The sequence below is a fragment of the Labrus bergylta genome, chromosome 11, assembly GCF_963930695.1.
Source record: "Labrus bergylta chromosome 11, fLabBer1.1, whole genome shotgun sequence".
Taxonomy (NCBI): Eukaryota; Metazoa; Chordata; class Actinopteri; order Labriformes; family Labridae; genus Labrus; species Labrus bergylta.
Window position 1 is genome coordinate 8711854 of NC_089205.1, and position 14527 is coordinate 8726380.

The 14527-nt window shown below is 41.8% G+C and overlaps 1 protein-coding gene across 1 annotated transcript; it reads right to left on the minus strand.

Annotated features, from left to right (window-relative positions):
- Nucleotides 1–10929: 10929 nt before the first annotated feature.
- foxl2a (forkhead box L2a) lies at nt 10930–13365 on the minus strand. Its single transcript, XM_020644373.3, has one exon. It carries the CDS (start codon nt 13127–13129, stop codon nt 12209–12211), a length of 921 nt encoding a protein of 306 aa, XP_020500029.1. The 5' UTR covers nt 13130–13365; the 3' UTR covers nt 10930–12208.
- Between the last annotated feature and the right edge of the window lie 1162 nt (nt 13366–14527).

The window sequence follows — 14527 nt, forward strand, 5'->3', positions numbered from 1 at the left end:
ACACACACACACACACACACACACACACACACACACACACTCATCACTGTACTGAACTTTCTCGCTTTTGACTTTTCAGAATTATAAAAATATTTACTCCATGAAGTTTTATCAGATCTACAACAACAAGTCGTCTCCAGCATTTAGTGCTCTGTACCAAGGTCCAACACGAGTCGGGAACGCAGCCCTAGATCCCTCTTGCATTGATTAATCCTAGTACCGGCTTACAAAAACAGCTGAGGTCAGAGGTCGTTCTTTCATACAGACACTAAAATGTGGAATGATGTCCCACATTATGTCAGGACAACAACCTCAGTGGCGTAGAAACACCACCTGATGAATGGACAAACTCTGATTGAACTCATCTATGTTGATTTGATTTTGTTCGGGGTGGCCCATCTGGGGTGCTGACTTATGCAGGGGTGGCTTAAAGTTTGTGGGCACACTCACACAAATTAATTTCATTATTCTTTCTATCCCCCCTAATATGTTCTTATAAGTAATAGAATTTGACAACATGTAAATTTAATGCTCTTCAGCTCCTCCACAGATGGAGGTCGGCGCTCTCAGATAAGAACATTATAATATGATGTTTTTAGTGGACTCATTCATAGACAGAATCCAAAGAAGATACTGGAGCACATGATTCACTGAAGGCAAATTTATTGAGGTGCAGAGGACAGAATTAATGTTTCAACATGTACTGCGTCTTCCTCAGAGTCATCAGTGTAAAGATGGATGAGCAAAAATCACAACTTAAAAGTATTTAGACAATCACATGCAAACTCTTGTGCACGGTCTAACTTTCAAAAGTACTTTTTTTAATGTCAGGTACGTCCTTTGCAAGTTAGACAGTGTTTTCATGACATTTTCATGGACAGAGAGAAGTATTTATTTACAAGTTAAAGTAACCACATCATTAAAACTTAAAGAAAACTACCAGCAGTCTGTTGAAAACTTGAAAAAGTCCCGCCTCTGATAAGGCAAATATATTATCATAGATTTGGATTATGGGGGGCCAATCAGATTCCAAGAGGGGGGTCCGTGCTACCCCTATCTGGACACGCCCCTAGACTTAAGGTAGACTGACCCATGGATAGCTGAAACAACCCCAAGACATGTCTGTGGTTTCATTATATTTTCTGATCTAATTTCTTTACACGTTAGGCTACATTTCAGTTTGATGAAGACATCAAAAAAATGTGTTTATTTTTTTATTTAAATACAATTAAAAAGTCCGTCCAATGGCGCAGCACGTATTGAACTCTGACCTTAAAAGACTTCCTGTTTGTCAGAGCGCAACTTTTTAAATTTTCGCTAATTTGTTTGGCACATTTGTTTGTTTGTTATCAGTAACAACAGTTTCCATGTGAAGACACTCGATCATAAACTATAAACAAAGTGATGATGAACCTGTGAGGCTCATACAGGTGATGTTTAATGGACTTGATAAAGATCTAGATAGCCGGAGGATAGGTACGGGGAAGAACACCTGCCCTGCATCTTTTACTGAGGATGCTGGGATTGTCGATGATACCAACACTATCAATAAAGTCAGTTGTCACCGGGAGACTTAACAAGAACTGTTAGATGACCAAAAGAAGACTGTTAGACCTGTAACCTGGTAAAAGAAAAAGGACAAAGGCCCCGGACAGCGACAAGAATCACGGCCTCTAAAACATGACAACAGCTGGATTGCCTTATTATGAAGACATGAAAAGGTAGGCGCGCCTTTTTTGTATGTTTGTGGAATGGGACAATGTTGATTTGTGAGCTGAAATGTTGCTGATGTTCTAAATGATCTTAGTGTCTGAGGGTGAATGTGATGCTTGCTGCCAGTGCGCATGTGCAGGCCCTGTGTGCGTGATTGCCTAGCTGCATAGTCCACCTTTTGTTTAGACTTTACAAATGTCGCGAGACAGACGTGTTCATGCAAGCTTGTGCGCCTGTGTTTGCGCATCAGAGGAGTTGGTAGCACATTCACTTGAGCACCCTGTCACTCAAACGATGAGCGCACAACATCCAGGACGCTGAAATAAAAGCAGGAGACTGTGGGGTCAGTCGGGGTCATGAGTAAGGAGGAGGAGTTTACAGGTTATAAAAGGTCCCTCTGAACATTTGTCAGGTGTGTTTACACTTCAAACGTTGGGGGTTCTTCTGATAAATTGGCGATGCAGAGCAAGAGTAGTGTGTTTTCCATGTGACAGGTTCAGATTTCAACATTAGGTGAAAGTTTACTGAGAAGAATCCAGACTGTACGATACAGCAACATAAAGATCAGAACATCTGTATGCAGTGACTCTGTTTGTGGAACAAGGTGTGACATGTATACAAATCTTTCTCCTTTGCAATTTCATACAAAGTCCGATAGAGAAAATCAGACACTGAATGACTCCCATGTTTGTCTGTGTCTCTCAGTCATCCAGGTCGAGTCTGACCCAAAGGCAGCTGGACTTGTTGAAGATGTTGAAGACGTTTCGCCTCTCCTGGATTTCTAGCTCCGTCCAGCAGATAGTTTTGAAGGAGGAGAGGTGAAACGTCTTCAACATCTTCAACATGTCCAGCTGCCTTTGGGTCAAGCTTCGACTCCCATGTGTCCTCGGTCATTACGGTCAGCTGGCAGCTCATTGACCGATTTATCAGACACCACTAACATCCCATGTGTATGAATATACATGAGCCATGTTGATGACTGAATGGATCGTTTAGTTTGTGACGGCTCAGATGATGAAAGAAAGTTGTGCAGAGTTTGACAGTTTCACTGAGAATCAACGGATCAGTTTTGATCAGCAGGGTCGAGGTCGTTATTGTGCACATTTGTAGATTGTTGATCTCAAACGTTTACACTCATGAAACGACACGAGCGAGTAACTGATCCCTTTATTCATTCAGTACTTGTCTAATTTTGTATAGCTTGGTATATACTGTATATTTAGTTCCCATTGTCCTGTTGTTCTCGCTGCACTGTGATCACTCTACCCACTCAGTATTTGCTGCTCTGTGTTTTATTTTAGTCTTCGTGCTATGCACTTTTGAATTTCCACCCCAAATAAAGTTTTTTTTAATTGAATTCTTGAGAAAAACCAAACTAACTGACAAACAGAGATTTTAACTTCATGTTTTATGAAAAGTGATTCTCATTTGAGAGTTTAGCCAGAGTCAATGAGACAAATCTGTAAATGGAAAACAAACAGTTTCAGTATTTATTTTTGCATGATCCGTACTTTGATGTATAATCTGTGTGAGCCACTTAAACTCACCTGGTTCTCCTCGTTCTGATGACTTCCCTGTGGAATAGTAAGCATGGCTCACTGATGTTTTAGAATGCGGTCGGTCTGATCCAAATACTTTAAGTGAGAGGTAGACTGTCAACACCTCTGAATCAGTAAGAGGTGAGGCTCATTACTGCAGTGTCAGCATATGTTGTACCACAAGGGGGCAGCAGAGACCAGCAGAGCAGACTTTGTGTTCACTGTTCTCCTTTGAGTGCAAGACTGAGGAGTGCTTTCATGGTGAGCACATTTGTCTAACTTCTGTAAGAAATTAGGTCCCATTGTGACTGCTTTCAATGAAATCTGAATGAATGGTATTTAGTGTCACTGCTGCAAACGGATCCTCGCCTTGTCACGGAGCCATGTGTACAGATCACAGATCATTAGTTCTGTCACAGCTATGCACATTTAATCATCTCCTCATGCTTCAAATGTGTGTGATGCAACCTCTTTGTGATGTCGAAGTGAGGTGGTGACGTGCTTGACCTTGACCTTGACCTCGACCTCGACCTCGTGCTGCATGGGCAGCGGTCAAAAGGCTCGCCCTCAGAGTTCCCCTCATAACGTTCTCATTGTTTGAAATGTACTGAACATCAGCCGGGCTCAAAGGGAGCAGCCTATGCAGAGTAATCCTGAGTCCAGCATGCTTCCATTACTGCTCCTCTTATTCGATTAAATGTACCCTAACTCAATCCAAACCCTCTCTGTGCATAATCTCATCACGGCCGATAGGCGTGTAATAAAAAGCATATTTAACATGAAAGGGCGCCTTATGTGAATGCGTATAATTACGGATATCAAAATATCGTCATTTGTTTAATTGTGAGGCCTTGCCAAGAGGTATGTAATTGCTTGAAAGAAAGATGGCTGACATTGAACTGCACACTCTGAGATTTGAAGTTTGGCATTGGGAGGAGGCGGGACAAAGGTCAAGCCCGAGGCCAACTTCCTGTTTAGCACACTTTAAAGTTAATAGAGAGAGATCCGATACACAAATTGTGATTATAAGACATGAAAATAACAATCATACAATGAAGTACACATTTGCCGGGTAGATTACTATAAAAGCCAATAATCCACTGAATCATCATTTAATTGAATCGAGGAGTGCATCATTAAACTCCTCTCATGCAACCACAAGCCCAAACTGTTTTGAAACTTAAGGAAATCCTGATAGTACAAATGACTGAGCTCTATGGGCTTGTTTTGGTTGTGAAATAAGCTCATTGTTTGGCATTCATATCCGAATGAGGTTATATTTCTATCAGTGATGGAGGGCTGATGTTTCACTGGCCTGCACTGCTTCTATGTCTCACACCATCCCCAGAGGTCAGCCAGAGTCTGACCATTAGCACGCACTGCTTTATGATCCAGCCTACAGTACCCCAGGAACAGGTGCCGGGGCCTTAATGATCCCAGCGGGCATTTGGTTTCATCTTTGATTAATTGGAATGTTAACAGGAGAAGAGTTATCCTAATAGCTTCTTGTTGCCAACCCTGCGGAAGTGTTTTAAGGGGGCGAGAAAGGAAAGAGAGAGAAGAGAGAGGGGGGGGGGGCTTTTAAAAATAGACTCCATCAGTGCACGATGGGAAAAAAAGGGGCTGCCATTTAAATCCCGACAAAGCGATTTGCAGCTCATAATCAAGAGAACGGAAGCATTTTATCGCATTTCCCTTTACAGTATAAGCTGGCAAGTTCCGCCACAGCCGAAGAAGAATCAGCTGCTAAAAGCTGCCTTCTGCTTTTGTCTGTGCAAACGGCTTTGTTTGGCACGAGAAACATTTATTGCTTTAAAAAAAACAAAAACCCACAGAGTTTATTCTGTAGTGCAGACAAATAATCAGATATTTTACATCAGTTAGTGCAAGAAATAGATCAATATGAAGAAACGAGTTCCCATCCGTGCGTAAATGTGCTTTTTCATTGCATTTGCAAACCTTCTTCCTCTGCATCCATCACCTCTCCTCCTCTCTGTGCCCCCCCCCCCCCACCCCTCATGTTCACAGGCTGTGTAATGATGGCGCTTATGTGACATCTGAGCGGCTGCAGGGTAAACGGAGGTCAGTGCGTGATGATTTTCTCCGTGAATAGAGAACAGTCCCTCTCCGCTCTGAATAGATGACACTGCTGTTTATTTATAGAAACGGTATTTGTAGACACACAAGATGAACCTCTGTTGAACCAGGGGCCCATTTAACAAAACGCACGGTTCCTATTTATAAACTGTGCTGTATAATCAACACACTCTATTGTCATTATTTTGGCGTATTAACGAATTATTACGTGTAATCTATTGTCTCGCGGGGCTGTGATGAAGATAGAGATCAGGAGTCAGTGAAAACATCACGTAGATCACCGTGGAGATCCACCAGAGGGAAGATAAACACCTCTTCATGGAGCAATGTCATAGAAATAGACCTGATACTAAACTTTTATTATTTCTTCTCAGACAACAGAGCAAGAGAAGAAGAAAAAAAAACCTCACGCTGATTGGAACAATCGCCGGATTTTCTGCGAATCAAATCTTAGCATATTTTCCTGTTTGGAGCAGATGTATACCAAACAGTGGTGACCCCCACTCTCCTTTTTCAATGGGGCCGGGGTGATGTGCGCAGCTTTAGGTGGAAACTGTTGCTCTTCACTCTCAAACATTGGTCGAGAATGTCAGGAATTCAATTGTGTGCAGGCATTGGGAAAACCTGCAACCTGCGCGTGACACGACCGGTCCGGCCGGGTCGCATCGCCGGTGCCCCGTCGAGCGTGCAAGCTGTCACACCCGGAACGAGTAGGCCCGGTGCACGCTCCTGTGCCGCGCGCTCCTGTGTGTGTGTGTGTGTGTGTGTGTGTGTGTGTGTGTGTGTGGGGAGAGATGAGGGTCAAACACGTTGCTCCTACACACGGCGTTGACCTCATTCGTCTTGTTGATTCTAATCTGTCATCTCATCTGTGAGAGCACAACAAAGGATACAATCACGGTTATTCAGCGCGCGCTCGGCGGAAAAAACGCAGGAAGGCCAAACCGAGCTTTCCAAAACCTTTTCACCTCGGGCAGAAATAACGAACAGAACCGTCTATTTATCACTAATGCAGCTCACTCATATCTCTGTAGTGTACACTGATGCGTTTTTGGACGTTGGATAAGGATTGTATTTCTGCACGTGAGAGCCTTTCAGGTAATAATAAGGTTTATGTTGGGAATGGAAATGTGCCGGTTTGTTTCCATTTTTAATAAAATTCAAACTCTTAATACAAGAATCTAAAGCTGAATCATGCATCAACTCCTTCGTCCACATACTGTGGTTTATAATGATGCGCTGAAAGAGACGTGAAAAGAATTAAAGTGTTAGAATGAATTAATAAAAACACACCCTGGTCATTTAGTAGATTTTAAATACATATAAACAACCAAGGTATAGGATATATTCCACAAACTTAACAGCCAGTGGAAGAAGGCTGACGCAGTCTGCTGGCTCTACTCAGTGTGAAAGAAGACTTGATTTAAAATGCAGCCTGTGTGGGAGCCATGAACCTCGGCTGGCCTTATCTCTGTCGGCCCCTGAGACATCCTGTATGCAGGCCTATTGTTCCCCGCCTCCCGGCTCAACTGTCAACCTCTCCCTGAACAAATGCGCACACCTGCCGCGCCCGAGTCCGCACCGATAGATTTGGTTTTTAGGAGCTTTACAAGGGAGAATGTGTAGGACAATATTTCTGCATGTGTATCAATGTGTAATCCTGGCATGCATCATGTAGTGGAGGGCTGCTGCAGGATTTGGGGAATAGTTAACAAATGGGCTCTTCCAGAGAAAAACACAAAAGAAAATAAATAAATGGAAAAGAAGACATTATTTAGGCATCTACCGTGAGGTCAGACTGATCTACAAGCTACTAATAATAGAAAAATCCATTAAATATGTGAATGCATGATGCAGGCTTTCACGAGGTCTAACTGAAAAGACTTTATCATCATTGAATCCCTCTCAGCCTGCAGTTTGTTGGAAAGCTTGGTTACACTCGTGGAGCCCTCATTTCTCTGTAAAACACTTGTATTTATTATGTTAAGAAGAGTGTTTAGGATACACTTGCCTTTCAAACGCGCCCTTATCTCCTTCTTGTTTACAAAACATTAATGTGAGGAAGCAGAGAGGACGCAGCGAGGCTACATTTCATCCTGGAGATCCGCGCTGCCTGTGCACACACTGGACGATGGAGGATGGAGGAGAAGCGTGTCAGAGCCTCGCAGACCGCAGGGGGACAGGGTTGTTGATTATTCACGAAGCTTTTGGCACTTTTATTTCATGTTTTTAAAGTATAGACTACGGCTGAAACGGAGCTGATCCCGACGGCTGCTTTACTGTAAACCTTCAGCCATGAGAAGGGACAACTGGAGAGTAGAGCTGGAGGAGTGTCTCATACTGAACTGTAAAGTTCCTTAAAGGCCGGTCAGCTGAGGTTTATTGGCCTCATTTAGCCTGATGTGACACATTTCATATACATCTTCCGTGTGTTATTATCTGAATACATCAGGAAGGAGTAAACCAGGAAGACGTTTTTATTCCTTTTCTGTAAAACTTTATTTTTAATTTTAAGATTGAATATATTTCATTTATATTTCATATTTTAAAATAATCTGAATTCTTAATTGTGCATCTGATTCTGTTGTCAGGTGTGTTTCTTTTATTGTTTTACGTCGTGCGTAAAGATTGAAATGGAAATAAGCGACTCGGTAAATGTGGTGCAAACATCTTTTCATTTTTCTTTTGCATAAATGATCAAAGTCATTGCACACTGTCCCTTGATAAATAAAATACAATAAAGTAAATGAAATAATACTGAAATATAACCTTACAAGGATGCAGACACTTCAAAAAATAGTCAACTTGAATCTTCAGTGTTGGAACAAATCTCTTCAAATGAACCTGAACGTGTGTGAGGTCTAACTTTATGTCGTTAAATACATGTCAATATTCATTTCTTCATATACACACACACATATATATAAATATATATATATACACAAGTTAAATTAATAATCTCCACTTCTCCTCCTGCATTCAAATACTGGTGTTTAACAATGTTTGAAATATTTACTCCTTGACTTTCTCTTTGAGGATTCAGCAAGATTTTTTTTTTAATCATATTTAAAAATAAACGGATGAAATGTATGATTAGCTGAATGCATGCAGATTCATTTAGTGTGACTCTAACCTCCTCACAGATAAACCTGAGAGCTCCTTCAGTTCTCATGAGATCGGTTTGCAAATGAATGTTTCAAAGATGAACAGAAAACATATTTAGCTTCAAATGCTTCTCAATATGAAATATCAGGATCCTGTAAGAGATGTGTTTATGGATATGTGTGAGGGACGGCTTGTTAGAGATTTGTTTGTTTCATTTTGTGCTTGTGTGTGTGTGTGTGTGTGTGTGTGTGTGTGTGTGTGTGTGTGTGTGTGTGTGTGTGTGTGTGTCTGTCTGTCTGTCTGTCTGTCTGTGGTTGTTGTTTTTTTAGGAGAGGGATCTCCTTCCTTTTTTTTTTAAATCTACTGACTTAAAATATTTAAGAACGTCTTTGTTTATTTTTAAATGAATGCTGCAGAAATAATACAAATAAAAACTTTAATTCCAAAAAACTAAATAAACGATGAGCAGCAGAAGTGAATGCACACTCTGGTATTTTATGTGGAATACTTCCTGGTAAATATTTCTGATATAATGCTTTAGAGTAAATATAAGAAAACAAATATGAAAGCTTGTAAACTCCTGGAAATATTGACTGAGGTCGTCTTCAAATTATTTCACTCTGTGCAAAGCCAAAAAAAAAACATGCAAAATTACTTTTTTCTAAAGGGGCCAAATTATTTTACATTATGTGTTAATTTGTCTTTTTTCTAAATGTATTTATTTTAAAGGTTTAAAGGAGAAATAATCTCAACTCAAGAACGAAAAACCTACTTCCTGTTTTACAACATTTTACTGATTTACATAACTCAGCACACACTCATTCATTTATTACTTAAAATTAACCAAAACCTCTGTATGACCTAAACCTCACCAGGAGGAACACCGCCTGTTTCTATAGCCTGTCGTTTTAAAGCCTATGAGACCGCTGTCCCTCCTGATTCAGCCAATGAGGGTCCGTTTACAGTTTCAGAGAAGATTTACGGTGACTGATATCATTTACTTTAAAAGATAGAAGGAGGACACTTCTGTTCAGGATTAGTTCAGAAGACAGGTCTGAGTTATTGTCGTGTTGCAGCTGAATGCACAATCACGTGTCATCAAATATGTAAATAATAAAACATGCAGTCATACATTAATACACCCCACCGTTACTACAAATGTTGTCATTATTTCTAGTAATTGCTAAGGGTGTCTACGTCGTGTTTTCTATTTTTTGAATCTGTTTCTGTTTCACACTGACTCTGTGTTTTGACTTTTTCTGTGGAGACCAGTGGTTGGATGGACGTGAATCACCTCCACGCGCTGAATAAAGTCACGTTTTAATTACTCTGCCTCAGATGTGAAGACGTCCTATTAGGTTGCACTAAACAGAGTATATCCCATCACTTAGCTGTGATAGTGTGCTTTTATGAGGGATCGGTCGAATATGTTTTAACCGTAAACGTATCCGTTTTTATTTTGGACACCAGAGCTGCTGGTCGTCAGGGCGACGGGATGCTCCTCTGCATGGGGCTCACGCGGGATCATTTCTGCGTAATTAATTCATCAGACTCGCGTTAAAACCAAACCATGAAGAAGGAGCTGTTAGAAGACTCATTTCAAACTCTGCACACTCACACAGAAGTGTTTCTTTTGTCAGGGCAGCAGTGGACATTCACCTTGTGCAGTCTAACACCGATCTCATGTTGATTTTATTTTATATAATTTAGTTTACAAATAAAGAACATGATTTTTGTGTCTTTAGTTTGTAGCGGCTGTTTGTATGACTTTTCTTTAATTTAAACTGAAAGCGAAAGCAAAACGTGACCTTTCCTGATAATAAAAAATGAAATAAACCTCATTGCTATAATTTGTTTAAATGTCAGTGTTGATGTTGTTGCTGCTTTAGTGCCAGAGCTGATATCATTTTAATTCTCTGTAGGGAGCAGGAAAAAAAACAACGTTGAAAATGTTTTTTTTTTCCTGCAAAAAGTACACAAAACCTTGAAAACGTGTATATAGATATTTAGTCCATATTGTCTTCCCTCTCTCTGCTTTTCTACAGCACAGACGTATTGCTTGATATTTTAATTACTTTCATATGTAATTCATATTTGATTATAACTATTTTTACTGCTATTTTGTGTTTTAGTGAAACTGTAACCTCCGGGATTAATGAAGTATTTCTGATTCTCTCACGTACATCCATCTCTCCGGACATAACCGAGGAGTCTTCACATTCCTCTACGTCTTTTCTTAAAGTGATAAAATTTAGAAATAAACCTGCATTAAATATGACCTCACATATCAGAGGGATGTGATTGGGTTTTATGTGCTGGAATTTGTTTTTATTTTGACGAGGAGTGATTTTAGAAAAAACATGAAATACAAATCCAGATGATTTGAATTATTACTGAGGGAGAAAAATAATAACATAAGAAGAAAAAGAAAAGAGAATAATAAAGACATGAGCAGAATTAAAGTCTACAGAAATTATAAACGACACTGAATGCACCTTTAATATTATTATTATTATTATTATTATTGTTTCGATATTTCATGTGTGACACGTTTAATCTGTTAGGATAAATCTAATCTTTATTACAAAGGTATAAATACCGATATAAGAGGAACTTTTAAAATATAAAACATTAATTATATATTGGTTTTATTAGATTAATTAGTCGTATTAGTTTTCCAGGAGACGCTGTGCCGGATCAACACACATTTTACGCGTTAAACTTTGGAACAAGTCCAGCACCAAACCACATAAACATGTGGTGTTTTTCAAGATTTAACATTCCTCATTCAAAGATTACGTGAACAACATTAAACTTTGTGTTGCGTTCACGGACTAATGTGTTGCTGCAGTTTGTTTAAAGCCAACAGTGGAGCTCGCTGCAGCCTCTAAATGCGTCGAACAGAGAACGTCATGACCACTGCTTTACTTACAGAAATACAAGTTTATTAAGAAATTCACAAACCTAGAAAAGAGGGGAAAGTGCTAATTAAAATGAAACATGGCCCCAACATTAATGAGACAATACAGCTAATCACGTAATAAAAAACTGAGAAGGATGAACAGAACGTGGAACTGCTGGCGAGTTTATCACACATCACAAAATATGACAAACCCTGAACTGTTTTTTTTTTTTAATAGTTACTGGATCAAAAGCAAACTTTGAACTTTTACCCCAGTGGAGTGCATGACAGGAGGTGAAGTTGGAGCACGCAGGCCTATTCGGTTAGAGTCAATCAGGAGGTCACACTGAGCTCTGACTCAGGTTTACAAAAAACTGACACGATTCAGGGCATCTCATGGTCTCCTCGTGTCATTTGGCAAATAGTGAGGAAAAGCTGTTCGTATAAAAAAAGAGATCTTTCCGTACACAACACGCAACTGAAGTAACATCAGCCACGTATGTCCCCGTGAGAGTGAAAAGGCACACTCAGGACTACAACACCAAAATGCGTGGCCATCAGTCCAAGTGTAAAACAAGCGCACGAAATGGCTCCATGAGTTTGTGCTACCTGATGCGTCCTGGTGACTTTCTGAGCTCCAGATCCAATTCAGTAAAAACTTCCCCAACATCAGCTCGCGCATACCTTCCGATCGGCCTTGTGTGGGTGTCTGCTGGACCCAAACAGCTCGGTCTCTTCAAAAAAATAAAATCAAACAAAAAAAAACAAAAAAACCTCTAGGCTCTGTTTTGAAATCACAGGAATCATCGCTCCCTCTCAGAGTCCTCATTTTGCACAGACCATTTGGCACAGTTTAAATATCAATCCTCGTGTGTAACGCCGAGTGTTTGGTCTCGTGTTCCCAGTAAGAGCAGTGCATCATGGAGAGCTCCGCGGGCTGACGGGAGCACGCGAACTGAAGGCCCGCTCCGTTACTGGAGGAGACCGGAGGAGGTGCCGCGGTGGCCGGGCTCAGCTGCTGGGCATGGTGGGGATGCGCCGGGTGGTGATGGTGGCTCATGCCGTTGTAAGAGTTCACCATGCTGGGGAGTGCCATGCTCTGCACGCGGGAGTAGGGGTTATAAGACGAAGGGGCTGACAGTCCCTTCACGTTCACTGGACTCACGTTGCCGCCCGCCATCTGACAGGACGTGTACGACATGGGAGTGGGCGGCTGGCCGAGCGACCAGGAGTTGTTCATAAAGCTAGACTGCAGGTACTTAGGCGGGGACAGGTAGCCGTAGCCGTCTCCCCCGAACAAGGACTTCCCCGGCTGGAAGTGCGTCGGTGGAGGTCTGAACGGCCGCTTCATCCTGCGGCGCCTCCTGTAGTTCCCCTTCTCAAACATGTCCTCACAGGCCGGGTCGAGGGTCCAGTAGTTCCCCTTCCTCTCCCCGCCGCCCTCACGCGGAACTTTGATGAAGCATTCGTTGAGACTCAGGTTATGCCTGATGCTGTTCTGCCAACCTTTCTTGTTTTTCTCGTAGAAGGGGAACTTGCTGATGATATATTGGTAAATACCGGACAGAGTGAGGCGCTTCTCCGTGCTTTCCCGGATGGCCATGGCGATGAGAGCGACATAGGAGTACGGTGGTTTCTGGGACGGATCCGGCTTCTCCGGGACCTTCTCCTGGACCGGCTCCTCTTTGGGTCGCTCTTTCTCCTTGCTCGTGTTGGTGTCGTGGATCATTAATGCCATTGCGTCATCCTCCGGGTTTTGGTAAGTGGCCATCATTGCGCACACCAAAACAAAACAACTCCAGTCCTAATGCCAATGCGCAGACTTCTTCAAGGCGCCTGAAACCCTCAGAAAAGATGTTGCAGAGCCCCAGGATGCACCGCGCACTCAAAGCTTTCTCCCAAACTGTGTGCAGAGAAATCGTTATTTTGCAGCTCAGTAGGTGACATGCACCAGACCGTCTTCAGCGAGGGTTTTTCTAAACTGGTTTCTGATGGAGGCGCAACCCAAGTTGAGCTTTGAGAGTGTGTAAGCCCAGCCCTTTCCCAGTTTTTTTTTTCAGGCACACTCACAGGCTACTTTTGCTCCAATGCTCTCCGTGCAGCGACGTACTGTGTTGTGATTTGCGCACATTTGAGTTCCGCCTCCGGTGCTTACAGTGAATGAAAAAATAATAATAGGCTCGTCTGAACAGACTAGAAATCGTTTTTTTCATCACACACTGGTCAACCTAATACAGTGTGGACATGAACACAATTAAATTGCCTTGCAAAATTATTAAAGAATATGATGAACATCAACGCTGGAAAAACATAGACATTACTTTCTACAAATTTTAGAAACTCGTTTGAGCATATATCCCGTTTTTTATTTATTAATAGCATAAAGAAAAGCATGACCACAAACTTTTTAAAGAAAGGGAGAAAGAGAAAAAGTTTTGCTTTAATTCATCTTCAGATTTGTTTCCCTTGCATCAAGAAAAATGTTGCGAACCACGTTTTTAGATTTCTACATGCCTTAACACTTGGACAGCCAGTTAATTTAAATGTATGCAAGCCATAGCCGCATATCAGAGTATTTGACTGAGTTGGTTCAAATAGAGGCCTTCACATCCCACTCTCACACCCACCCTGTCCACTGAGCGGTGAAAGTCTGCACAGACAGTGCGGCTTCATCTGCTCACATATTGAGAGGGAAGCGCAGGAGAGGTGTACATTTCTCCGGCCACCCATGAGGGTCCCCTCGGCTTTCTCCGGGAGTGTATTTCCGTGCTCTGGGAGTCTGTGCAGGTGGAACAGCATTGGCATGTGTGTCATCACCCTGCACCCAGTCTGCAGCCTGCAGGCCGCAGCAGCTGAACGGCGCTGAGTGCCAACCATCTCTCAACGTGCAATTACCGCGGAGTCCCAGACTGAAGCGTCACAGCGCCGTGTTGTTCCATGTTTCTGTGTCTTTTTCGCATGTTTAAGACCCAGAGCATTTCCTGATAATCTCAACACCACTAATACACCCCCGCTCTGTACGCCTGTGGCTTAGTTAAAACGTGACATCATTCAGTGTGTTGAATATCCGACGGATTAAAGAAATAACACGGCTATCAAATAAAACATGAAGCCAGAAATCCAGAGAGCAATTTTCAGATCAATGAATCAATTATTTAATCCACGTTATTAA